At 41.3% G+C, this 27573-nt stretch overlaps 1 protein-coding gene across 1 annotated transcript; it reads right to left on the bottom strand.

The window, feature by feature from the left end:
- Positions 1-8566: 8566 nt before the first annotated feature.
- LOC104255834 (riboflavin kinase) lies at positions 8567-13464 on the bottom strand. The gene is made up of 4 exons (XM_059834302.1): positions 13383-13464; positions 11438-11589; positions 10231-10333; positions 8567-8694 (listed from the first exon to the last, which is right to left on the bottom strand). The coding sequence occupies exons 1-4, from the start codon at positions 13462-13464 to the stop codon at positions 8567-8569; spliced, it is 465 nt and encodes a 154-aa protein (XP_059690285.1).
- Between the last annotated feature and the right edge of the window lie 14109 nt (positions 13465-27573).

Here is a 27573-nt window from a genome sequence, read left to right as displayed (position 1 = left end):
GAAAAGGGTGCTTTTTATGGCCCTTTGCTGTGAAAGAATAAATTCTTTGCACAAAACTGTCTTGAAAATGCTGCTATTTGTCAAGTTTCATTCACTCTCAGAGTTCCTTTAGATTTCCAGTAAGAATCTGCTCTAGAACTATAAATCAATTAATCAGATTTAGTGTCTACAAAAGAATTGTGTTAAAATACCTAATTTTTATGGCTCCATGCCTCAGTGGAATTTTTTGTATTAAGTATTCCTAAAGACCTCAGGATAGTTCCATCTGTAAGTTTAAGGAAGTTTTATGGAGAGGTTTATTGCTTCCACTTTGAATTTTAACCTTTTAACCATTGAACCATCAGTAAGAGAGAGGAATTAGAAGTCATGTGACTTCACAAAAGCCAAAAAAAGGACCTATATTTATCAGAAGTTATATAATAGCAAGGTACTTCAGAAAGATGCATGTTATCTGTCACTTGAATTCAAGTTCTGCTCTGGTGAAGTTCTGAAAAAAACAGAAGAGGGAAAGAAGAGTGAAAAATCAGTTTGAAAGGTCATACTGCAAGAAAGAGACTGTGTTATCTGCTCTCCTAAACTTGTTTGGATTAACAATATGCTTTATTATTGCTGTTAATGGCTTATAACACAACTGCAAGAATTTGCTTTGACCTGAAATCTCTCCTCACATTTCAAAGGCTTAATCCTGGCTATGCCTGAGCAGTCTGAAATCCTTTTGTTTACGGGCTCTCAGAATATCTTAATCATCATTTTATGAAAACAGTTTCTTGCATTTAAAGTTAACCTGAATGGTAAAAAAACATCAACAAAAAACACAAACAAACACTCATTTTGGAAAAACTGTTCCTTAGAAGTATTTTGTCCCAATTTGTGCAAGTCAGACTGGGACAAATTTGCATTTCGAAGTACACATCCAAAAAAAAAAAAAAAACCACCCCTCCAAATTCTTCTCAAATGACAATTTTTTTATTTTCAGAGGTTCTTCGTTGTGGTTTGGGCACACCATTTCAACCACATTTTGAGTTACCAGCTGCATGTTCTTTCACTTCTGATTCTTCCTGCTCTGCAGTCTGACACATTGCTTCTGGCTTTCAGAGCTTGTCACATGCAGTCAGGGATCCTGGATGTCAAAAACAGAAGGGGACAGAAGAGAATCACATTCAAGGTTATTATTTTTTTTTAAGTGGAAGTTTCTAAATAGTGGTCAAGGAGACCCAACTTAGTAACCTAGAGAGCCATATCACTTTTATAGTATTCACAATTAAAACTCCCTGCTAAAAGTCTGCAGGGATGCCAAGAAAAATAAAGTTTAACAGTTAATTGGCACAAGAGGAAATCATTCAAGAGTCACTCACACTTCTAAAGAAACTTCATGGAAAACAGTACAACCAAGGAAGCCAGTAATAAACATAGAGAGAACACTGCACACAAAGGAAATACTGCTTTTCTGGATTATTTTATGGACTTCTAGTGGCTAAGCCCTTTACCCTCTCTCCTGGAAAAAAGCTAGAGAAATTCAAATCCACAGTTGTTCAATTCCATAAATCCTTAGCTGCCACAAAGCCAATTCTTCTCCTTTCTCTTGCCTTCTCCTCCACCTGCCGTGCTGGGAAAGATGTCTCAAAGGAAACAAGCATCTTTCAAAAACAAAGCTGCTATGGGATCTTTTCCATGCAACTGTTCCCTAATTAATTTTCTTTTAATCAGCATTGAATTCTTGTTATCTTTGGCAAATTTCTCTCACCCTCTTGCTTCTCAAACTTCTTTTCCATCTCAAGGCCCTTCCTTCCCCCTGCACCTCTTTCTTCACTACTCTCATTCATCCACAGAGTTTCCCAAGTCCTTCAGTCTTCATCAATTACTTGTATTTTCTCTGTCCTTCTCCTAGGGAACTCTCTCTCATTACCCTTTCAGTAGGAACCGTGTTTCAAAAAGATCTCATAAAAATCACACCTCCTACATAGTTTTACCACCCCCTTACCTCACATGTGATCCAGTAATTCGATTTCAAAGGGAAGTGTAGGCTACCAGTGTTCTTTACCCTCTCTTTCCACAGAGTGCATGTAAATAGGGAAAAGTTTTCTCTTCCATGACTCTACCCTTAAGGTTTTGCTAGAAAGGAGGTGGAGGAAAGTAAATGGTGGAAGTTACACTTCAAGTGTCTGGAGGCCCGAGTCCTTACTCTCCAGGCCATTCCCTGATCAGACTATATTTTCACAGTATACGACGTATTTGCCTCTGAGTCTTGTATAACAATTGCAGGACTGCTGGCTGAGGACTCAGACTGACATCTCAAACCAAAGATAGGAATGAAAATACGATAAACTTAATTGCGTAAGTTACCACAGAAGCCTTTCAAAATGCCTATTTTGAGGCATTTGGTTTTCTCATTAAAAATAACATGTGTTTCAAGAGAACTATGTATTTTTGCATTAAAAAAGGTTTTCTTAGCAATAAAATTTCCCACTTTAAAAGTTACTGATAGAAAAATTCTGGTTTTCCATAATTAGTCACTATTTTACCAAGGGTAGCTATGTTCATTTGACTCCCTGTTGGGCTGGGGGCAGGAGGGAGGCAGAAGAATATCTTTCAGAGTAGACCAGAACTAACTATCGATTTTTCATCTCCCCTCAATGTCTTACGTGTACGTGTGGTTTCAAGCCTGAACTTCAAGGAGTAACCAGACATGCATCCTGATTAGGAACAGACAGATATTCTGACTCAGGGCTCAAAAGCACTTTTGAACAGAAAGACTTTAAGAAGTTTTTCCATTCTTTATTCTTCCTAATTAGTACGTACATATGACAACAATGAGCTATCATATCAAAAAACAGATGACTAAAGATTCTGACTGTACACAGACATACTCGCAATGAAGTCTGAACAGCTATAAATGTAAGAGACATACGCACATGTAACTTCTGCTTTCAAGGCAGGTCCTATATGTTCCTACTTTATTGGTTGTTTCCTACTGCTCAGAAATATCTAGGAAGTTGCTAACACATGATTTTAACGTATCTCTTGTGATTTTAATAGTTGTTAACATGACAAAAGACAATTTTTTGCCTTGGAAAACATGAAAACATATGGTACAAAATACGCAATAATTATTACTTTTTTCCCCCATCATTCCTTTTCAGAATTAGGCTTACGCTGGAGGGAGATCTCTTCTCAGACATTAACAAACAAAACAGATGCATTAATTATCTCCTTGCATGACTTTGCTGGCTTATATTACACATTTAATTGAATAGTATAAAGGAAAATAAGTATTATTTTATTCTTCCTTACTTATATTGTCTACTTAGTATCTAGATAACCACATTTTCTTTTTCAGGAAGAGTTCAGGTGCTACACTTACCTACTAACCATTTTGCTAAATAGTTCTTGCTCCATTTTTTTCTTGTGTTCCTCCATCCTTGCTCACTGCATGTCATGTCTAAAATCCTCATCCAATTATTTTTCTGTATCCTTTCTCCTGCTTCTTGTCACCTAGCATCATATTCATTTCCCAGTTGTTGTTTTTTTCCTGATGCAATACCTCATTTTGTCATTTAAGTATCTCATCATTAGTTAAAAAAAAAAAAAGGCCAAATATAAATCTTACTGTATTCATTGCACTGAATTCTACCTTCTTTCACTGACAAACCTCAGCACTATGGAAAAGCAAGCTAATCATAACCTCAGAACAAACTAAAAAAAAAACACTAAGCACTTTGCTACTCTGAGCCACAAAAAGAAAGCAAAATTAAATTTTCAGTCATTACAGAAGATGACTATTATATAAAGTTAGTACCTTAAGTTATGTAATTAATTGTATATTAACTGCCATTGTCAGCAATGTTTATAAAGTTCTAGTCCCCTTAAAAGCCTAAATAGGTCACAAATCTATCCAAATACTCTCCTGGAGCAACAGATAATGCAAGTTCTCTAACCATCACACTAGCAAGTAGGGCCTTCAGTTTATAATTTCTCTTTACATCTTTCTTCTCCCTTCAGAAAAGTACAAGAAAACGGGGGGGGGCGGGGTGGGGGGGGGGGGTGGGGGGCAGAGAGTATAGCCCTGTGTAGAGACTATATTAATTACAAAATAAATTGGAAGGCAATTTGATAATTATTTTTTTTATATCATGTCAGTTCCAGAATGAAAACTAGTAGAACATCTGATTCCTTGGAAATTACGGTGCTTGAGTGTTAAACAGAAACCTGAAGAACATAGGCAGTTGAGGATTTAACTTTTAAATCCATGCCTGCAGTGTGGACACTGTGCCATTAGAACAGCATGATCCATAACAAATACCAAAGTGCACTGAAGAGTCCACTACATCTAACACAAAAAGCAATCCTTATGACATATGCACACCACCACATTGTATTACATTCTTCCTTGATGCAGCTTTAGGGATGCCCCATAAAGGTTATGTAAAGGTCTACGTATAAACAGTGTGAAAACACGAGAGAAACTTTTCCACAAGAGGCCTGAGCCAGATTAATGTGTTTCAAGATACGGGTTTGATTAATTTTTAGCTGTTGCAGATGGACCTTTGCCCTGACCCAGATGAATGTTTAAACAATTGAACCAGGGCAGAAGAACAGAATGCAGGTCTTTCCACCTGACTTCTAAAAAAACCATGCAGTATTAGATTTTGAAAGAAAGGGTATAGAATTCTGAGGACGTAGCTCCCCTAAGTACTAAATAAAGCACAAAAATCCCCAGAGTGGCACTGGTTTTCAGACATGCATTAATTTTAGCTAGTTTAAACAACCTCTGAATGCTTTTTTCTGTCAATCTAAGTATTTAGGCGACCACCCTTACAAAGCTTTGCATACGACTGAGACACCTAACTGTGCTAGGCATGGCAAAGCAAAGCAGCATAGGGACCAAGTCATTGTCAGAAGCCTCCATAGACACAAAACTTACTGAACAGCAATACTGGCAATAACCTTTGCTATTACACTAGAAAGTGATGATTCTCACCAATTAGAAACTGAATAAACTGTTTCCAAGCACTGCTAGAAGTCTAAGGCAGAATAATAATTAAAAAGGATACCAACTATTATCTCTACATAGCAATTTAGAAACAGCTTTCTAAGAAGAATACCAAAATTATCAAAATATCAAGGTATCAAAAATATCAAAATACTACAAAGTCTTTTGAAGCAAACTTTCAAAGCTCACCCACTGCAGCTTTGTGATTATATTCAGCCACAGTTATCAGATACACATCTGCAACTAGCAAAGGACTAAGAATTTTGGATGTGGCAAATGAGGTTGCAAAAATATCAGTAAACTAGACTTCACACTTGTTATCTTTGGCAAATTTCTCTCACTTTCTTGCTTCTCAAGCTTTTTTCCATCTCAAGGTCCTTCTGTTTTTTTCCTTCCTTCACCTTGCACCTCTTTCTTTACTATTCTCATTCATCCACGGAATTTCCAGTAAACCAGACTTCACACTAGTGCTACTCTTTAGCAGAAATGCTACCAATGACACTTTCCCTTCCAGCATTTTAATTCACTGTATTAATTTGGAAAGCTATGTTTGACAGTCTCCATGTCCACAATATGTCACAGTTATTGAAAATGAATGAAGACATATTCACATCAGTAACAATTTTAACATAACTATTCTAATTTTATAGGTATATAAGTATATTTTAAAAAATCTGGATTTTTTAATTGATTTTCAAGTTTTAGCAAGGTAGATTTCATGTCTAGGTAGACTTCAAGAACATTATGTTGTACACATAGGGAATCCGTTCTAAAGTAAAAGGGATACCAAGAGAATACACGTTCCATATCTGCTTCTAGGAAGGCTCCAAATTCAAAATACAGCTAGCCATACAAGAAGCCTGTAGGAATAACTATTGCAGACTATTTGTCTGTGCATATTATGCCTTTACATTTTCCAAACGTGAAGGCATACTGGATTTTAATATCTGCTAAGCACAGATTCTTTAGGCTATTACAATGTCGGGTAGTTTAATGCCATAGCTATCCAAATAAGACCATTATCACATATATGCATTTCAAAAAAATTCTTGTACTGCTATTCTCAAATTGTCAACAAACTCCATCTCAGAATAGCAATAGACTTCAGAAGGAGACAGTCAATTAAAATGCACTACAGGCTTTATTCAAGAAGTATTTGAAACTGTGGAAATACTTTTATTGCTTGAACTCCAACAATTTCAGTGACCTTTATGCCTCACTTGGTGTTCACGTATTGCCTTACAAATAACGAACTACATACATCTGGGACATAACTAATGTAGCACCAAGTTTGTAAGCAAGAACAACAATTTTCCCCCCACCCCAAAACTGAAAGAAGTTTAAGCACTGCAGTGAAAGAACTCTGCAGCACCTCTTTCAGTATATGCTAAGGAATATGCACAGATGATTTACATCACATATAATACAATCAATGAGAAAACCTGTGATAAGCAGCATCACTACTTTCTCAATTATGTTCTTTTATTAAGGGTACAGTGTCACAACATAAATTGAAATAGTTATTTGCACATAATACAAAAATATAACCCTTCATAAAGTTTATACCGTGCTAGGAATCAAGTATTAAACTTAAAAATCAATATACAACATTTTATATTAAATAATGCGCAGAGATAAGTACACTCAGCCAAATGAATGCAATACCATTTTCTCTAACTTGAAGGCAAACATGCAAAGAGCAGTTTATTACTTCACTGTATACATACTTCACACTTCAGGTGAGATCTGTGAGCAAACTCAGTTTCTCAAGCACTCCTTTGGCTACTGTTCTCTATCCTCAAGCGCAGTGGTTTTAAAACTGAATGACGGAATGAATTTTGAATAGTAGCATTCATTAGCAGTTACAGAATAGTTTTACTAAGACAACCAGCTTAAGGCACTACGATATCCCCAACAGACACATGAAATCACTGGCAAAAAATAATTCTAAAAGGCAGCTATGGGCTTAGCTATAATACCACAATCAATAAAGATTTACTCTTTTAACTATGTTGTTGACAATATATTACAGTGACTACCACGGCTACTATTTGTTCTTCCAGAAAAAGTAAAATATAAAACAAGATCTTGACATTGTTATATACTCAAGAATGCCTCCCTACATTGGGGAAAAATAAGTTGAAAAAAATTCTCCCATCACCTCTCAATTTTAAAGTGGAGAAAAAACCAACTCACTTTAAATAAAATCGTTGTAGAGCTTTCCAACATGCATATAGTAAAAGTCCATTAAACTGTTTCTGTTGTTTTTTGGTTTGGGTTTTTGGGTTTTTTTTAAAAGGAAGTATTTCTGACAGCAGATAAGTTCATTTTCTTTTAATATTTTCTTACAAGGAAGGCCAAAGTGTGCTGAAAATGTCCAGGCAACAGTTAGGACTAAACTGTCAGTGTCTTCGGAGAGTTAAATTTATAAACAACCTTAGCAACATAAAAATTACAATAAATAATTTCAATTAAAATTACGCTACAACCATGACAGCTGTATTGCATATCAAAAATAGGAACTACAGTGAATTGTTAGTGTTATCTAACCATTGGCTTCCTCCACCACAGGACTGTGACTCAATCAATATAAAAATTTTCTAAGCTGCTACCTACAATCCAGATGTAAGAATGATATAAAATTGGCAAAAGAGTTTGGAATAACATTCTCTGTCTGAAAAACTGTCAGTCTTCACTGAAGTACTTAACTCTCCACCCCTTAGGGGCAGAAGAGGTCACAACTAACTTTGGTCTTGTTTCACATGTGCTAAGATCTCTAAATGATTGATAACATTTGGATTCACAATTTTTCTGTAAGACCTAAAACAGCCTTCTACTCCTTTTGCATGACTGGTTAAACGATGGAGAAACACAAACAAACTTAAATCATCTTGTGTGGTTTTAGTGTTCAGTTCCAATCACCATTATCTAAACATGTTACTGCAGGATAACCCTGGTAGGCAGCTAAGCACCATAAAGCCACTAGCTCACTTCCCCCATACCTCCCCCAGTGGGACAGGGAAAGAAGAATGGAAGAATAAAAGCAAGAAAATTTGTGGGTTGAGATAAAAATAGATTAACAAGCGAAGGAGAAGTGGAAGAAGAAAAAAGAAGACAAAACAAGTGATGCAAAGGCAATCACTCACCAGATGCCCAGCCAGTTCCCAAACGAAACACAGACAACCTCCCCAAAACCCCTCCTCTCCGTTTTATTGCTCAGCACGACCATTATATGGCATGGCATATCTCTGGTTGTTCAGGTCATCTGTCTGGTTGTGCCCCTTCCTGACCTCTTGTAAGGCCCCAATCTATTCACTGGGGGAGCAGAGTGAGAAACAGAGAAGGCCTTGATACTGTGCAAGCACTGTTGAGGAATAGCTAAAATATTAATGTGTTACGTTCATTGTTTTGGTCACAAATCTAGAACACAGCATCATATGAGCTGCTATAATGAAAATTAACTCCATCCTAGCCAGACCCAGTACACACACCCATCATGTATCAAATGATACATGATACACAGTAGTAAAAAGAAAAGTGCTCCAAGAGATGAAAAAAAACCCCACATGGTTTTGCTTAATGGTTTACTGTTTTGCCTTCTGGCAGATGAAAGAAGTTGTCCTCTTTGAGTTTAAGATGTTCTGGTAAATCTAGCTGTCTTTTTGCCTCTTCAATGTCTTCTTGAATTGCTGAAATGAGCGCTTCTGCAAAAGAGAAGTAAGAAAAGCAATATTTAAAAGCTGGTCTGAATCCTGAATATCAATGACAAGTGAAAAAGGGTGTACTACAGAACACCAGAAAACAATCACAGAGAATATATTTATTATTACATTGGAAAGGCAGCATTCTCTGTTTCTAAAATGGCATGCTTTTGACATGCATTGCACTTTTCACTGGTGTAAACACAGCAGTTGTTCCAAGACATTTTATCAAAAAAAGTCAACAGAATTTCATTAACTCTTTCAGTTTTAACATAGATGCATTTTTAAACGAAATGGACAGACTAGAGCAATGCTTTTACAACAAGCTCATAATTTTCAAGCCACTCCTCAGACAACTGACATGACAATATAATTTTTAGACTGAAATAAGTAAGTACTGATAGTGTGGAAGTTGTGGGGTTTTGATTTTTTTAATATGACCAATTTATATATTAGTAGATTCAGCTTAAAAAAACATTTTACTGAGAAGTCAAAGGTAAGACGTAGAAACATAGAATATCTCGAGTTGGAAGGGACCCACGAGGATCATAGAGTCTGACTCCCTGCTCCTCGCAAGACTAACACTAATCCTAGTTTGGGTTGATGGCAAGTTGAATGTGAGTCAACAGTGTGCCCTGGCTAAAAGCGTCATCCAGATGCTCCCTGAACTCTTGACAGGCTTGGTGCTGTGACCACTTCCCTGGCAAGCCTGTTCCAGTGACCGACCACCCTCTCAGTGAAGAACCTTTTCCCAACGTCCAATCCGAACTTCCCCTGACGCAGCTTCATTCCGTTTCTTCGTGTCCTATTGCTGGTCACCAGAGAGAGGAAATCAGCACCTCCCCCTCCGCTGCCCCCTTTGAAGAAGTTATAAACTGCCATGAGGTCACCCCTCAGCCTTCTCTTCTCCAAGCCAAAGAAGCCAAGTGACCTCAGCTGCTCCTCCTAAGCCTTGCCCTCAAGGCCTTTCACCATCTTGGTCGCCCTCCTCCGGATGCACTCTCTAATAGTACCTCCTTCTTAAACTGAGGCGCCCAAAACTGCACACAGGACTCAAGGTGGGGCTGCACCAGTGTGGTGTAGAGTGGGACAATCACCTCCCTTGACCGGCTAGCTATGCTGTGCTTGATGCACCCCAGGACACGGTTGGCCCTTTTGGCTGCCAGGGCACACTGTTGACTCACATTCAACTTGCCATCAACCCAAACCCCCAGATCTCTTCCTGCGGGATTGCTCTCCAGCCTCTCGTCCCCCAATTTCTATGTACAACCAGGATTCGCCCATCCCATGTGCAGAATGTGGCACTTGCTCTTGTCAAAATTTCATGTGGTTGGTGACTGCCCAGCTCTCTAGTCTATCCAGATCTCTCTGTAAGGCCTCTCTACCCTTGAGAAACAGCTACATGAAAGAGCTGATTAAGAGAAACAGCTACCCTACATGAAACTGATTATGAAGACAGAGAGAGAACAATGACACAGTAATTGCAATATGCAAGAACATGACAAAAAAAAATTCGTTTAAGAGACGTGCAATACTGACCTAAAGAACTGAAGCTTTTTTCTGATCGAATATATCCAATAATGACTACACTAAGAATCTCTCCATAAAAGTCGTCTCTGAAAGCGTGAATAATGTGTGTTTCCTAAAAGAAGAGAAATATGTTGACAGTTACCATGATGCATTTTGAGTTTATTGCCATTGTTGCAAGGATGTTCAGCTAATAGCTCTAATTCGAATTCTCTCCCACACATTATCAGGAAAACTGGACACTTTAGACTAACACGTATAACGGAAGATTAAGAGGCTAGAGCTTTTGATTACGTTAGTAGGGAGAATTGTACTTTGCATGGCATTTAAGATCATTGTGATATTTAGGTAAGATTTGCAAGGCAGCAAATCACAAATAATGCCTAGATTTGTTTGATCATTAAGTTGCTGAGTCCAAATAACTGTAACGAATTTGATCGAGACAGTTGTTTTAAAGAGAGCTTTTACAAGTACCTCACAGGAACTGAATGATAAAATTGTAAAAAGAGTGAAGGCAGCTATCTTCGAAGCAGGGATTCATGTCAAAATAAAACTGCTTCCAAGTATTAGCAAGTAAAACCAAGTATTAGCAAGTAAAACCAAGTATTAGCAAGACTCAGGAAAAGTACCAGCACGTGATAGCAAGAAAAACATAGATGCCACAGTTCAGGATTTTAACCCCATCCTGTTACTATTTATTTTTGGGTCTTGATTCTGTATATGAAGTCACAGCACAACATTTATGGATTCCATCATTTAAGAGAAAAATTACTGGAAAATCATTACAAATTAAGATGCCCCAGAATCTCGTACTTTAAATGTGAATGGATTGCAAAGAATGAGAGATTAGTATGTTCCAGCTCACCCTAGGGGGTCTCATAACCACTAAATTGAATACATGTATTAAGCTTATGTTTATCTAGCTATCAGCACAATAAGCAACAACCACCTTGGAAATATGAATTTTGATTTCAAAAGTATTTAAGTAATGGTGGAAGAGGCAAGTGAAAATAAATTTCATTTATCTACAGTTGCACACTCTGTGGCTACTGAGAGGTTTTTTTCCTCCCCAGAATACAAACATTTGAGATGGATACGAAATACATTTCTAACAGCAAATGGGATTTCTAATCTCATTTATAGATCAAATTCCTTTTATCTTATTCAATGTCTGGCTCATTTATTATAATCAAAGTACCACACAAACCAAAATTCTTACCACTGATTTCTTAATATTCTTATAGAAAGGATTCCATCCTATGCTCAAAACCATTTTATGCACATCTCCATTTCCAACACAGGCCCATCCATAGTATATACCAGTAGAGATATCGGATGGAAAGCTTTCGACTACTTGCTCAGAAAAGTTAGCTGCAAAAGTTTTAGAAAGTGTACATTCGTGTAAGTAAAGTGCATCACAAAATTTTCAAACACCTGAAAGCCAAGCCCTGTCTACATGCTATTTACAAACAGAACCATGATGATGATAGTGATACAATGTGCCACTTGTAAAGTATAAATCAAAACAGCCTCACAAAACGTAGTCTCTGTGGTAATGCCAGAGCTACCACATCTCCTACACATACTATTTCATAGTTATATACATACTATTCTATAGCTAAATAGTTAATTGTATAGTTAAAATTAATAAACTAAAATATGCAGTCTGAATGTGTTCCACTATTAGGACTATCACTGCTTTAGTATGGTCAAAGAACAGAAAAATCAAGTTTATTTTGCACTGTAAAGTAGCATCTTAGAATTACTTAAGTATCAGTAAACATTTTTTTTTAGTAAGCAAAATATGTTAAAATAAATGAAGTTATGACTTTAGTCACCTGCCAATTTTTCATGTTGCCTTTTAGGTTATTCATATTTGGGGATTTCTAGGATTTTCTTAGAAAACTACAAATCTGAAATAAAATAGGTTCCTTTTTGATTGAGGGGAATAAATCTAAGCCTTTAGCCAAACAACTGTCCTACTTCAACTTCACACATGGGTAGAGCTTTTCATGCAAGGCTTCAAGCTGATTTTAAAGAATTTACAGTTAGTAGATTTCTATCCTAGTTCATAAGCAGAAAAAACTTCCCTCCCACATTCCCTGATACTAGTAAGCCATATATAAACAATCGAGAGAAAAAAAACCTAAGTTTATGTTAACAGATGTTGTCACATGTTCAATAGGTCAACATTTGCTATCGGAGGTTTTCTTGCCTATTAAGATTTGTGCAAAATGCCTGCTGACTTCAGCCTATCTTTAGAAAAGACTGAAATCCATTTGAATTACACCTCTATCTGTATTCCGACAAGTCAAACACAGAACGGCAATAGGAAAATATACTTCTCTTTAGGACAACTGCACTTGCTCTGCTTTTTAATCTCTGCATTATTCCCTTTACATTTCCTTCCTTAAAGATACTTCCTTAAAGCCCGCTTCCTTTCTTGTCCTAATCTGAGGCATAACAAGTTTATAAGAACGAACGTTTTTCAAAGTGCCATATCACAACACCATGCACAGTGCATATAATCACTTCTCAGCATCTTGTAAGTCATCATGATCACCACCAGATGAAGCTAACAAAAAAGCAAACACAAAGAAATCGTTTAACAGAAGGTCGGAAAGTAACACAAATAAGTGAACAAGACTGTAAGCAATATATAAAAAAAAAAAAAGGACAAAAAAAAACCTGTCGCGGAACACGCCAAGCCTGTTTACGGAGAGAGCAAGTCATGCCAACAGCGCAATGCTGCGGGACAGCCGGGCGTCTCCCGAGTTCAAACGAGCTCAGTCACCGCCAACCGAGCTCTCGCACGTCTCTTCGGCGGGCGAACCAGGCGCCCGAGCCCTCCCGGCGCGGCGGCGGCGGCCCCGCCTCCGCGGGAGCGCGGCACGTCTCCTCCGCTCAGCCGGCCTGAGCGGCACGGGCTGCTGAGAGACCCCCGGGCCCGACGCCGGCCCCACCGGCGGGTGCACTCCAGCCACCCCGGGACAGGCACCCCGTGCGAACCAGCGGCCCCGCAGGGGTGGCCGAGGCCGGGCCGAGCGCGGCTCTGCCGCGGCGGACACCTCGCCGGTGGCCTTCCGCGGGAGGTGTCACCCTTGCCCCGCCGGGGGAAGCGGCGCGGCGCCGCCCCGTTCCGGTCCCCCGCGCACCCCGCTCACCGGTGGGGATGCCCAGCTCCTTGGAGCCTCTGCCGAAGCCCTTCACCACCTCCCCGCGGCAGAAGTAGGGCAGGTGCCTCATGGCAGGTGGTTACCAGCCCGGCGCGCTGCAGACCTGTTTCCAGCCGTGAGCAGCGCTCACCTCCGCTTGCTCTAGGCGCTACCAAGAGGAGGTGGAATAACAGGTGAGCGCTCCAGCTTTCAATCCACAGAAGTCTCTGGCAGACACCTGCCTCCCCTCAAGAATGGATTGGCTCCCACCCCACCCATCCAGGCGGGGTTGAAGTCCGGCGCGGCTCAGTCCGCCCCCTTGCAGAGGCCGGGAGCAGCCTGTCGCCCGTTCTCCCGGCTGGGCCGCGGGGGCCTGCTCGGAGGGAAGGCGGTCGCAAGGCAGGCGCGTCGCGCAGGCCTCTCTCCCGGCGGTTGAGCACGCTGCTGCGCGGGGCAGGCCGCTTGCGGGGCCCGGGCTCGCTCTGGAAAGGAAAGTCTGCGCGGTGTGGAGCGGGTCATTCGTTTTGGGAGCTGAACCACGGGATGTCTGCGGAGGCAGGCAGGCAGGCAGTAGTGCTCAGGGCGACCCGTCGTCGGCTGTCAAGCTCACGGGGATGTCCTTGGCTCCTGCCGACGGACTTAGTGGGACTCCGGGCTCGGGGAGCGACTGGGTCCGGCCAGTGCGGCAGCCTTCGTGCAACGACAAGCGGAACGTTAGCAACGCCTCCTCACGGTGGCAGCCGGCTGCCAGACCTGGCTTTGTAAGCCCGCTTACCTGAGAAGTCACGTCTTGCGCTCTTCACCCGTGCCTAGAAACGGTGAACGTTTCTTCCCCGGTAACTCTATTTTTGCCTTTTTTATCTTTTTTTTTTTTTTTTAGAAAAGCTCAAATGCTTCAGAATACGGCAGCCATCTGGGCAAATCTGTGAAAATAGATTTTGTTGCTGTTATGTAATTACGACAGACTGTAGTTGCTTGTTAATGAACGATGATTTGTACTCTCCCACGATTGGTCAGCCTAGCACTGCAGGGATTTCCTTCAGGAAAATACATCTGGACAGAAACACTTGTCCTGTATTTGCTCTGTATTGTAAAAAAGCCCGCTCAAGAGTTCTCTTCTTTAACTTCCTGTTTCCAGTTGCTCTTCATGTTGTAGGTGTGTTGCTACACTGCTTTTATATGCCCAGCTGATTAACACTCTTGTTCCTAAGGGGCTAATCCAGCTCAAATAAACTGAATTTGCATATATGCCATTCAAGATAGCGAATGTAAGTGCATATTCAGTCTCCATTACATAGCAGGCAGCCTAAGCTTGTCTTAGTGGTGTATATGCCAAATAAGTTTTGGTGATCTTATTCATGACTGCTATAGTGTACTTAAGCATATTCATATAAAAGCACATACCAATATCTTGAAATATCACCAAAGTCCTTGAAGTGAATTCCCAATCATTTCCAGTTATTCTTACAAAGCATAGTTGCTAGTTTTATGAGTTTGATATAAGTAGTTACAAAAATGTTGCTGGAGTTACCTCTGTTAGCTAATTTTTTATAAGAAAAAGCAGTCTAAGTACTTATGATGTCCTCGTATCTAATAGCATTCAAAGTTGCTGGTAACCAGTTCATTCTCATGAAGGGGAACTGTCTCGAGAAACTAATTATCAGACACCACGAAACACTGAATGCTACCAATTCATGGATCTGTGGGCACTAGTTATTTTACAGAGTAAGGCCAAAATTATTTTTAAGAATTATTCTAGCTCAAATTTACCCTCTTCCTATTTCTTTTTTCTCTCATCCTACTTCCCCACCATCTGTTTAGTGCTAACATTTGAATTCATTGCTTTGGTTTGAGTAACTTTGACTTACAGAATCATTGTTTACTTAACTGCAGCTGAACAAAAGAAGAATGGTGGTAATATGTATAAAAGAAGGAAAAATAGAATAAAGAAAGGTCCTAAATATGCTACTGTTGCATGCATTCTGTTCTGCTCTCTGACAGCACGGAGAGAGAAATGTTAGAAAAACTTCTGTTTAATGATATTTAGTAATGGAAGTATCTTGGATATTAAGCCCAAATGCTGAGGCTGTTAATTAGTTGCCTAACTAATGACAGGCCAGGCCATAACACCAGACAATGTGACCACTGACCTGTGGAATTTTTAGTTTACTTCAGCTATAGAGCAAAAAAAAAATTCATGAAGCAGGTGTATTTATATTGTTCATAATATGTTTCTTCCTGTTAATAATGAATTATGCCTTTGGTTATAATTTGTATATAAGCAGATGTATATACTTGCATACTTCCATTCTTTTTTTAATGAATACTTCTTTTTGGAATAAATTTTTATGTTCTTGTGGCATCCACGAGATGGCATTCGATCTCTTTTTCAATATCTGCAGGTTTGGGCACAGGGTTTACAATCTTACTGTTTCTCGATCTCTTCTGTTCTTGAGGTAAGTCAGATAAATATTTGCTTAAGAACAACATGGTTGGTAATTTCACAGAAGTCCCACTGATGACTTTTATCTCATTTTGTCAAATGTTTGTTAATTCTTTTTCTCAGTCGTGATAGGTTGCTGTGATCCAGCTTAAAATTATTCATCCTTGATACGGACATGTTTTTCTTTTGTTATAAATTATACCTAGTTCAGCTTGGAGGGAGGATTTTACATAAGTAGAATTTAATTACCTGTATTCAAATTTAGTAGACATGTTTCTTCAAAAAGTGTAGTTGAATTTTAGTCACAAATATATATGCCAAGAGCAGTTTGATAGCTCATACCTGCACTTAGAAAATTCAGGCACTGTTTCACACAGCTGGAAAGGAATTTCTGCTCTGTGCTGATGCTACATTTTTTTACAGCTATTGTTGTTAGTGAAAAGTCTTCAAGTATTCTACTGTACATAATGGCCTTACAAACTGGAATAAAGAAAAAAGAGCAGGTGTCGTGTCATCTGTGTAGGCTTTCTTTTGTACAGGAATAGCCTGCATCGGCCCTCACCGCTATACTCTTTAGAGAAGACTGAAGAGGCCGCCTTAATTTTCAGGCTGCAAGGGAGAAAGATTTCCTACATATGCAATAGCATCAGAAAGAGGAGAAGATTAAAATGGTGGCTCTAGTGACTCACATTGCAGCCATTTCCTTTGTTACCTTGTGCCTGCAATGTTTTTTCCTGCTTACTCCTTCTCTTCCTGCATTCCCTGGGCTGTACCTCAATATGACAAGGAGGCCTTGAGCAATGTGCTAGAAAGATGTGTTGCCATTACAGCCTTGTTTACACACTAAGCAATGACTGAGCAAACAGGAGAGATTCTGGTGAAAATTTCTCACTCTTAAAAGGAACAGGATTTTTATACTCCTGCCATCACCAATATGGGATGCTGTCTCCCAGGCACATGCAGAGCACGTCTCCATTTGTTACAGCACTACCTTCTGTATAAGGCAACTGTATTGGGAGCCTTGCAGAAAACATAGTAGTTGAGAAGTTTGATCTTGAGCAAGCCATGTCTATTGGGCCTTGTATTTATGGCCTGTATGTTAGCGTGAGTAGATGCTGTAAGGGAACTTGCGGCAGTGACCCATGCTGGCCTATGTTGCGTGCTAGTGGATGTTGACTGAGATAATACTGCAGCCTGTCAGGAGAAGATACATGTTCCTGTTTGTTACACAAAACAAAAGCCACTGCAGCATGGGAGGGAAGGAGGAACCTCTCCAAGGGCAGAATCTGCACAGCATGCTGTGTTGGAAATCCATCCGGGATCCCTCTGATGCTGCACAAAGCAGGGTACCCTGCATCTGAAGGGACATAATATTTACTCACTATCTATATTCCTCTTTTTATTCGCTCTTAGTAAAACAGCTGTTTTGTTAAGCCATTTGTTGTTGGGTCTTTTTTGCTGAGACTTAGAAAGATCCCTGTACCATTTCTCTCTTTTTCACTTCCCTGCCCACCCAGCTGCAGGAGAGCAACCCTTCTTTCATTTAGAGCAGTCCTGCAAAATATCTGTCCGTGTATGTTGCTCAAAGTTGACATAATACATCAGAACTCCCACAGCACTGTTTGAAAATTCATGTGTTCAGATCCCTTGTGAATAACATATAGAGTACTTTTATGAAGGTCATGTACAGAAAGACTGCCCAGAGACAAATTTTGGTTAAAAAATAGATGACTTGCTGAAAAATGTTCTGCTGATCCCAGTAATCCTGCTATAGAAAAAGAAACCCACAAAGACCAATAATATACAGCAAAAACATTGCTGGATGAGAATTCAGAAATAACAGAAGTACTGCCATTTTCACAGAAGTTTTACAAAATTGCACCATATCACAAAAAAGAGGGTGAAATTCTGCATAGATGTTGAATGCTTGATGACAAAGAAGGAGCAAAGTAAATATAAGAATCTAGCACTTAACTCCATGGTCCTACACTGGCATTAATTTGTTTGGATATGCTGGAAGAAAAATCTTGACACTGTTGCAGAAATAACCAGAATACAATTTAGATCAGTTCAAAACAGAAGCGGTTTATTACTATTGCTGTAGGAGAGAAGACAGAGCAGCAGAGTGACCATCCCTGCTGATACGAACTCTGCCCAAAGGGGGCAGTTACAGAGTTGATATACCTGCAGGTTGTACAACTCCTTCTTCACCAAAACTGTGTCAGATAAGCAGGATATGGTAGATAACAGCAGCAGTTTAAATCCTTCAGATAAGGAGGCTCTAGACAGTACATCCTTTTACAAATAATCCACTCCTTTTGTGAATAATCCATTCCTTTGTAATTAAATCTTGCTGTCTGGGAAAAGCATTAACTGCAAGTGTGTTTTAACTAGGGAGGCCAGCAGAGGCCTGTGAGACATTAACTATTTTGTTTCCACAATACTGGATTCTTTTTTTCCTCCTTTCTAAAAGTAGCAATATCAGAGAATATAGAATGATACCATATTAGCTAAATACTTTATGGCAACAACCTTCAATCTGCAACTCAGCAAAATGCAGGTAGGAAGCTCAGAACCAGAATACTGGTTTGTACAACAACTGACAGTAAAACACTGACATGGTAAAAATGTGTTATAACTAAATCAAAGATGCTGCACATGTTACGTAGGACCACATAGGTTTAATAATGTCTAATGGAAAGGAAATACATGTTTATCTAGCAAAAACATGAACTCAAGAGGATATAAAATGGTTTATTGTAAAATTGTTTCTCTCTGCTGTAGCAATGAAACAACAAAACATCTTCAACAAAAGGAGGATAAATGAGACTGGAATTTAAATGAAAAAAATCAGCTGTGAAATAGGAATTAGATCATAGAAAATCAAAGGAAGGATTTGAGCAGAGCCTGCAATTAGAGCCTGCCATTAGAGCAGAGATTAGATCACCTTAAAACAATTGTGAGACTGAGCTCTGAAATTCATGAAATCCAAAAAGGGAAACCAGTCACACATTAACTCAGAACTCCTGATGAATGCATGCATACATACATACATGATTTTTTTTAACTTTAAAAATATTTTTATTGTTATATACATAATATTGTCATTTGTTTATTTTTACTTTGGGAAAGGGGACTTTCTAGGATAATTGGGACTGGCAGTAGATAAAATTTGGAAAAATTTGAAAAGTCAAATTTACTATAATTTGTTAGTGTCTCGGGTTACTGTCTTAGGAGGAGCTTGACTGGTTGTCCTCATGGTTTAGTTTTCCTGTGGTTAAAATGCAAGCTTTTTCTGGCTTTATCAAAATCATTTTTCATCACTCCTGCCAGAGAAGCCAGCAACAGAAGGAGTAATTCATTTCCCAGGCAGTCGTATTAATGCCAGGCCTGCTTCTCACTTCTACAGTGCAATCAGCAAAGCATGCTGTTTAACTAGATCAGAGTAGCAAAAAGTAATCTAAGAGGGACAATTAGAGTCCTCTGATATACCCAGTACATGTTTTGTAGTTAATTTCAGCAACTCAAGGCTGCAATCCATTTCTATTTCTATTTTCCAAATCCATTTCTGGTTTTGATTCTGTAATTGGGGCTGCTAACCAGTCTCTTGGAAGAATTTTGTTTCAAGAGGGCCTTAATCTGATGTGGTTTGTTCATATTAAAATATTTTTAAACTCACCTGAAAAAACTGACTATCAAAAGTATGACAATATATGTAAACTCACAATGGGTAAAATGAAAAACTATTTCTGATGCATATTACAGATACTCATTCATACAGAAAAAGCAAACATGACCTTCCCTTATTAACTCCTGCCATAAGTCATGCTCATCCCTGCAACTGAGCACTCAACTCAAACATGGAAAGCCTGCTTGTCTGTTTCCAAGTCTGTTTCCTGATCCTCAGTTTATTTGATCAGACTCTTCCAACTGGAAAGAGATGGAAGGAGAAAACTGCTCCTGGCAGACCATGGGATCAGTCCCTCTTTTCTGAGCAGTGAGTCAACCGAGCTTCTGCTGGCCCCAGTGCCCGGGGGTCACTGCTGCAGCCCAGGCTCCTTCAGCAGCTACTGGGGCTTCTGGCTGCTCATTGCCTGCATCCAGCTAAATGCATCAGACCCGACCTCAACCACTGTTCGCACCCAGGCTGAAAAACAAAGAGACACCGTAAAAAAGCATGGCAAAAAAGTGTTAGTTCAAGATGATTTTATTTGTTGTTGATCTCTTAAACCCTCCCAGTGGAGCACAGAATGAAAAGCAATGCTAGAAGTCAAGGGACCAGGGCCCGAAGCAGAAAACCAGTCCTGCAACTAGCCTAGCCTGAGTCAGAGGAGTTATTTGAGTGGAGAGCAGCGAGTCAAAGTGCCCCAGCTGGATTGTGGTGTTTGGCTCTTCTGCCTGCTCTCCTGTCACTGCTGGAGCCAGTCCCCCAGCCAGGAACAAGGGCTAGCTAAGGGGACCAGAGATGGAATGCAACAGGAAACACTGGCACCATTAACCCTCGAAAATATTTTCTGTTTCTGAAAAACTATTGAAGGGCACCTGCTGGGTGCATTCTTTGTGATGTTGCTTTAAGACCAACAGTGAGGCTGGAGGGGCTTACCAGAGACATCAAGCTGCAACAGAGGTATGAAAAAGAAGCTCCACTGGCAATTCCTGTGTTGTTTTGCACACAGGAGAAGGAGGGAGGAAGAACATAGCCTTCTTCAACTGCAGTGCTTTCACCCAGAGGCACTGAAAAAAAATCCATCCATTAGTTGGATTCTACATTCACATGGATTAGAAATATCCTCGAAGGTATTTTGTTCTATGTGGGTGAGGAGCTGTGAGCCAGGGAGGACGGAGGAGGAGCAGCAAACTGGGGAGAGGCCAGTGGGATTTGTCAGACACTGCAGGTACTCTGTGCATCTTGGGAATTATCTTTCTCTCATTCTTTCATTTAGGATGCACGTCCTAATCTGTAGCTGAGGAAGCTTAGAAGAAGGGAGTTTAAAGCCTTTCATTAGATACACATGACTGCAAGCACAGTGTGTTTTTTGTTTCCCACAGTACGGGCATAGGCACTATGAGGAATACAACAGAAAAGGGCAGAGCAGTGTTGACTGTACAATACATGAGGCATACCAGTGGTTAACATAGAGAAAATAATTAGCAATCTCTAATCATTTTACTGCTGCTGACTGCATCCAAGTCCCTGAGAGCAGCCCATCTCAGAAGCAATATGAAGCCAGCAGCAAGTGTAGGGCAGTGTGCCTGACACTTGTATTATTTCAGCTCAGCAGCAACTCCCTACAGAGGTTGAATGGCAATTTTCCAACATTAAAATGTTTTTGGATCAGTAAAATGTTTAAAAAAGGCACAGAAGGCTTTGAGCACTTGATGTTCTGGTTAGAATGGCACCTGCTGCCTTAATCTACCACGACCCTGTAACTGTGGATCCGATCTGACAGCTGCTAACCAACAATATTCCTTGAGTTTGTAACTCACAGATGGGCTCTACCCTCCCCACTGCCTCCTTCTCCAATGCTTTCTCCGCTTCTGCCATCCCACAGGGAATGCACTCTGTCTCAATATGTGGGATTTTGACAAGAGGAAACTAAGAAAAAGTATTCTTTTTTTAATGATGCACCACAGGATCTTGGGAAGCAGTTTTCACTTGCTGGAATCATAAAGGACCAAGCATTGTTGCTACAAGATGCTCACTGGGCAAAAGCCAGACTAAATATCTCTGAAGTATGTGGTCATAGGTTTTACTGAGGTCTCTGCTCTTTATGGATCTGATCCCCTCAACTTCTGTGATTTTCCAAGGGGTCTGGCACCTCTGGAGGGCATGCCCAAAGACAGACAGGGACATTACAGTTAAAGGAAAATAACTCCCCTGAGCAAGTCAAGGTAAGAACAGTCGCTGCTTTTCATTCCAGTGAATTCTGGTCTCAGATCTGCCAAAACTGTTTGGTCCCTCCAACTACACCACTCTTCCTTATCCTTGCATTTCCCAAGCCTGCTCTCTGCACACAGAAATCCAAAACCCTGTCCTGTTTGCAAGTGCACCCTGGCCTGCCTCTGCCTTGTAAAAAGTGGGAAGAGGGCAAACATTACCAGGCTGTGCTCCAGTGACCATAGCAAGGCCCACAGAAGTTCTGTGCAGACCCACAGGGAGCTGTGGGACTGATGGGCAGGGGCTCCCAAAGGCAGTGGGTGCTAAGCCCACTGCAGAAGTGGGGAAGGGTCTGATGAGCTGAGCAGTCCATTCCTGTCCTTCCTTTCTAACACTCACAAGCACATTTCAGTAGCACTTGCATTTGCTGGCATTTGCCACATTCCTGCCAAGAGAAAGTTGCGCATAAAGAATTCATGCCTTTTGCTTTTACTCATTCCATCTGGAATTCAAAGAATGATGACAGTGTGAAACTCTTAAAAGAAGGAAAAAATCAGAGCAGAAGTAGAACTAAGCAGACAGTATTTATGGCCTGTAATTTTCCCAAGCCCTTTATAAGAAAAAGTGCTTGACAGGAGACTTGTATTCCTCCTACAGAGTACCAAGCCCACAAGAAAAAGGGAATCCCTTTTTAACTTTTTGCAAGTCTGTAACACAATGTTCTAGTGACCAATAAAACAAAATCCTTCTTGGCTGTCTTAACATGCACTGATCTCAAGGCACATGGCTTTATTGGGATTGCAGCTAAAGCAGATGGTTAGACTTAGGGTGAGCTGAAGTGGTCCAGAACTATCTGAACTTTTCCACATTCTCAGTTTCTATCCTATTGCATACAGGAAAAGCTTAGAAAAGAAAGTGTATAAAGCTGATGAATAGTGAGTAACAGAGACTTTCCATTTCTGTTTACTTCTCATGGGTACTATGAATAGAAGGTATTCAATATTTGGAAATCTTGAGAGGTAGGCTTTTGTATTTAGGATCTCCAGGGTTAGAAGACAGGAGGGGACCTTTCTTACTTTAGAGCACGACAGGGACTCATTTAAGAGGGTTCACAAGGAGAATGGCTCAGCTAACTTTGACTTAACAACTGCACCAGGTATAGAAAGAAAATGTTGTTGGGTTTGTTCTCTTACAGAACCACAGAACTGCTTTGGTTGGATGGGACCCCTTGAGATGCTGCAGTCCAACCCCTGCTCAAGGCAGCTCAGGTACAGCAGGTTGCTCAGGGCCATGTCCAATCAGGTTTTTAATATCTCCACAGATGGAAACTCCACAGACAGTCTGGGCAACCTGTGCCAGTGCTCAACCACCCTCACAGTAAAAGAGTGTTTTCTTGTGTTGAGAGGCAATTTCCTGTATTTCAATGTGTGTTGATGTCCTCTTGTTCTTTCACTGGGCATCACTGAGGTGAGTCTGTTTCCATCTCTTTTTCTTCTCCCTGCTGGGTATTTATTTATGTGTATAAGCTTCCCCTGAACTTTCTCTCCTCCAGGCTAAACAGTCGTAGCTTCCTCAGCCTCTCCTTCACAGAATCACAGAATCACAGAATCACTAAGGTTGGAAAAGACCTGTAAGATCATCAAGTCCAACCATCAACTAACACCACCATGCCCATTAAACCATGTCCCACAATGCCTCATCCACACGTTCCTTGAACACCTCCAGGGATGGTGACTCTACCACTTCCCTGGGCAGTTTATTCCAGTGTCTCTCCACTCTCTCAGTAAAGAAATTTTTTCCCTAATATCCAGCCTGAACCTTCCCTGGCACAACTTGAGGCCATTTCCTCTTGTCATGTTGCTAGTCACTTGGGAGAAGAGACCAACACCCACCTCTCTGCAACCTCCTTTCAGGTAGTTGTAGAGAGAGATAAGGAGCCTTGTATAAGGAGCCTTGTATAAGACATGCTCCAGTGCCTTCATCATCATCTTTCACTGGACTCACTCCAGGATGTCCATGGCTGTCTTGTACTAGAGAGCACAGAACTGGACTCATCACCCAGATGTGTCTCACCAGTGCTGAGCAGAGGGGAATGATCATTTGCCTTGACCTGCTCGCCACACTCTTCTTGATGCACCCCAGGATGCCATTGGCCTTCTTGGCCACAAGGGCACATTGCTGGCTCATGGTCACCCTGTTGGCCACCAGGACTCCCAGGTCCCTTTCCACAGAGCTGCTCTCCAGCAGCTCAGCCCCTAACCCGTACTGATGCATGGGGTTATTCCGCCCCAGGTGCAGTACCCTACGCTTGCCTTTGTGGAATTTCATAAGGTTCCTCTCTGCCCAACTCTCCAGCCTGTCCGGGACACGCTGAATGGCAGCGCAGCCTTCCGGTGTGTCCGCCACTCCTCCCAGTTTTGTGTCATCAGCAAACTTGCTGAGGGCACACTCTATCCCTTCATCCAGGTCACTGATGAATATATTGAACAGGGCTGGAGCCAGTACTGACCCCTGGGGAACACCACTTGTTACAGACCTCCAACTAGACTCTGTGCCACTAATCACAACCCTCTGAGCCCTATGTATCAGCCAGTTTTCAATCCACCCCACTGTCCGTTCCTCTAACCCACACTTCCTAATCTTGCCTATGAGGATGATGTGGGAGATGGTGTTGAAAGCCTTGCTGAAGTCAAGGTAGACAACATCCCCTGCCCTCCCCTCATCTATCCATCCAGGCATGCCATCGTAGAAGGCTATCAGATTGGTTAGACATCACTTCCCCTTGGTGAATCCATGTTGACTACTTCTGATAACCTTTTCCTCCAGATGCTTTGAGATGATGCCCAGAATGAACTGTTTCATCATCTTTCCAGGGATGGAGGTGAGGCTGACAGGCCTGTGGTTTCCTGGGTCTTCCTTCTTTCCCTTTTTGAAGATTGGAGTGACATTAGCTCTCCTCCAGTCCTCGGGCACCTTGCCTGTTCTCCAGCACCTTTCAAAGATGATGGAGAGTGGCCCAGCAATTACTTCTGCCACTCCCTCAGCACTCGCGGGTGCATCCCATCAGGACCCACAGACTTGCGGATGTCCAGTTTACTTGGTCTCTAACTTGATCCTCCTTAAACAAGGGAAAGTCTTCCTTCCTCCCGACTTTCTCTGTTACCTCCAAAGTCTGGGACTCCTGAGAGCTGTCCGGAGCAGTAAAGACTGAAACAGAGAAGGCATTCACTAACTCCACCTTCTCTGCATCATCTGTCACCATGACACCCATCTCATTCAACAGCAGGCCCACATTTTCTCCTTTTCCCTCCAATGTACTTGGAGAAACCCTTCCTGTTGACCTTGACATCCTTTGTCAGGTTTAATTCCAAGGAGGCCTTGGCTTTCCTCATTTCATCTCTGCATACTCTGATGGCATTCTTGTAATCTTCCAAAGTGGTCATTCCCTTCTTCCACATGCTGTAAACTTCCTTCTTCTGCTTGAGCTTTTTCAGAAGCTACCCGCTCAACCATGCAGCTCTCCTGCTTCCCTTGCCTGATTTCTTGCTCTTAGGGATACACCAATCCTGAGCCTGGAGGAAGTGGGATTTGAATATCATCCAGCTCTCTTGAGCCCCCCTATCCTCTAAAGCCCTAACCCATGGGATTTCTCCAAGCAGTTCCTTGAGGAGATCAAAGTTAGCCCACCTGAAGTCCAAGGTTGCAATCCTGTTTGTTGTTTTGTGCACAGTGCACATGATCCTAAACTCTATCGTCTCATGATTACTACAGCCAAGTCTGCCCCCAACCTTAATGTCCTCCACCAGTCCCTCTTTGTTTGTCAGTACCAGGTCCAGTAGTACACCTCTCCTTGTTGGCTCCCTCAGCACTTGTCCCCATGTACATCAAGTTTGTTTAAGTGCTCCCTAACCTGGTACTCATCCACTGAGGGTAAGTCTTACTTGCTCTGGACCTTCCCTAGGGTCTCAGGGACTTGGGGTTTGTTTTCCCTAGTCTTCCTTTGACCCTTGGTCAGGTCCTTGACCACACAGGGTCTCTGGAGCATGGCTACTCCAAAGAAACACTCCTGCCCTGTGTTGGGGCATGGAAGCCCTCTGCAAAGTGCGCCAAGAAAGGACCAGTCTGCTCTGATGCATGTCAAACCCAGCAGGACCCTTTGAGGCGAATCAGACTATTCCAAGTCTGGCCTTTTGTTGCTGGAAATGATTGTATCTCCCACAAAAAGCATTACTGAGGCAGGTCCGTTTTCTCTCAGTGACTCATACCTTCTCTTCTCTGGGTTGCCTCTTCTGCTCTTCCCAGCACAGCACCTCAGCAAACTCTGCCACCATGTCAGATCTTCCAGCACTTTGAGTAAGCTTGTTGCATAGTTTCTGAAATCAATGCTTCCAGCATCAGCTTGACTTCCCTGTTGAGTCTCCCTGCCTGTCCTGCAGGAGTCCCAAGGGGCTGTGATTCCCAGCAGGGACCTAGGGCTGCTGAAGGAATGTTAGAGTTTCCTGTGGGAGTCCTTGCCTCCTTTAACCTAGGGGTCCCAGCAGGTCCATAGCAGTGGGACTGCTTGAAAAACTTACTCTTTCAGTTTTACCAATCTCTCTTGCTGCTCTGCTTCTCCAAAGCACACATCCAGTCCTTGTAGAAATCATCCAGTAGGAGCTTGGAAGGGATATTTCAGAGTAAGTCCTGCAATGCCAGGATCTTCAGATGAGGCTTTGGACACTGCTGCTGGGCCCACAGGGAAAATCCCAGTGACTCTGCTTCAGGAGGAGGCAGCTTGGTTTCAGCCACCTGCTCTTGCAGTTACGTGTTGACACTGGGACAGACAAGGAGTAGAGGGAAGCAAGTCAAAAAGAGTAAAGTGGTATTAACATACAGGAAAGGAATATGAGTTACAGTATTTTAAACGCTGGGCTAAAACAGGAATCCCATGTCGATAAACATTTGACTGAGTACATTCCTAAACTGAAGATATTGCTAAATATATGTCATAGTCCTGCTGGTTTTCTTTAGAGGTATCAGATTTGTGAGAAAAATCTGATCCAGTATGCGAGGAGCAAATGCAGGTGCTGGTAAATTATCTGAGGGGGGCAGTTTTGTATTGGAAAACAGTGAATTCTGCCTAAATTCAATAAGCATATACTGATCTCTTCAAGACATGGATCAAAATGCTGGGCAGCAAAGCAGCCAACAAGCTTGGGCTGTGATTTGCCCTACAGTCAAATATTATTTATTTCATTGCAAAGCATTAAAACTGATGATGCTATTAGGATTTTAAACACAGTTTGCATCCAGTAAATACTTTCTTCTCTTGCATTAACAGCGAATGTAGCCCTGACAGCTAGCACAGTCCTCTTGTATACAGCAGACTGAAAACTAGCTTCTCCCACTTGGCAGCTTACAAGAGATGCTTCAGCAAAGTCTCCCTACCTTCATCTGCTTTCAGGCTTTTTGGGTTAGACAGAGATGTACAAGCCCCTTAGAAGGCACTTTCCAGCAATGCTAAGACTTTTGCTCCAGGACTGCAGCCCTCCTGGCTTGCAAGGTGATCATGGGGTGGCCTCTCCTGTTTCTTCCTTAGGTGGGTGTTGCACTAGGAAAATTGGTCTCATGACACAGCCCGTGGTAGCAGATGGGTTAGGGTGCCAAGAAGAGCACAGGTTTTTTGATATTTAATCTTGTAACTATTTAAAGACATTTAAATTCTTCATTCCTTTAAAATTCATGTTGCCATGAAAAACTCTGATTACACACACTTGGTTACAATAATTTTTTTTCTAAGCATAAAATAAAGTAGTAGGTGATCTTTTCAACCACACTACCTCCTCTATGTGTGTAGGTCTCATGCATGCAGCATAGCATGCTGTAGGGGACCCGGAGTG

The sequence above is a fragment of the Gavia stellata genome, chromosome Z (assembly GCF_030936135.1).
Source record: "Gavia stellata isolate bGavSte3 chromosome Z, bGavSte3.hap2, whole genome shotgun sequence".
NCBI lineage: Eukaryota > Metazoa > Chordata > Aves > Gaviiformes > Gaviidae > Gavia > Gavia stellata.
The sequence above is the reverse complement of the archived record's forward strand: the minus strand, read 5'-3'. Positions and strand labels throughout refer to the sequence as shown.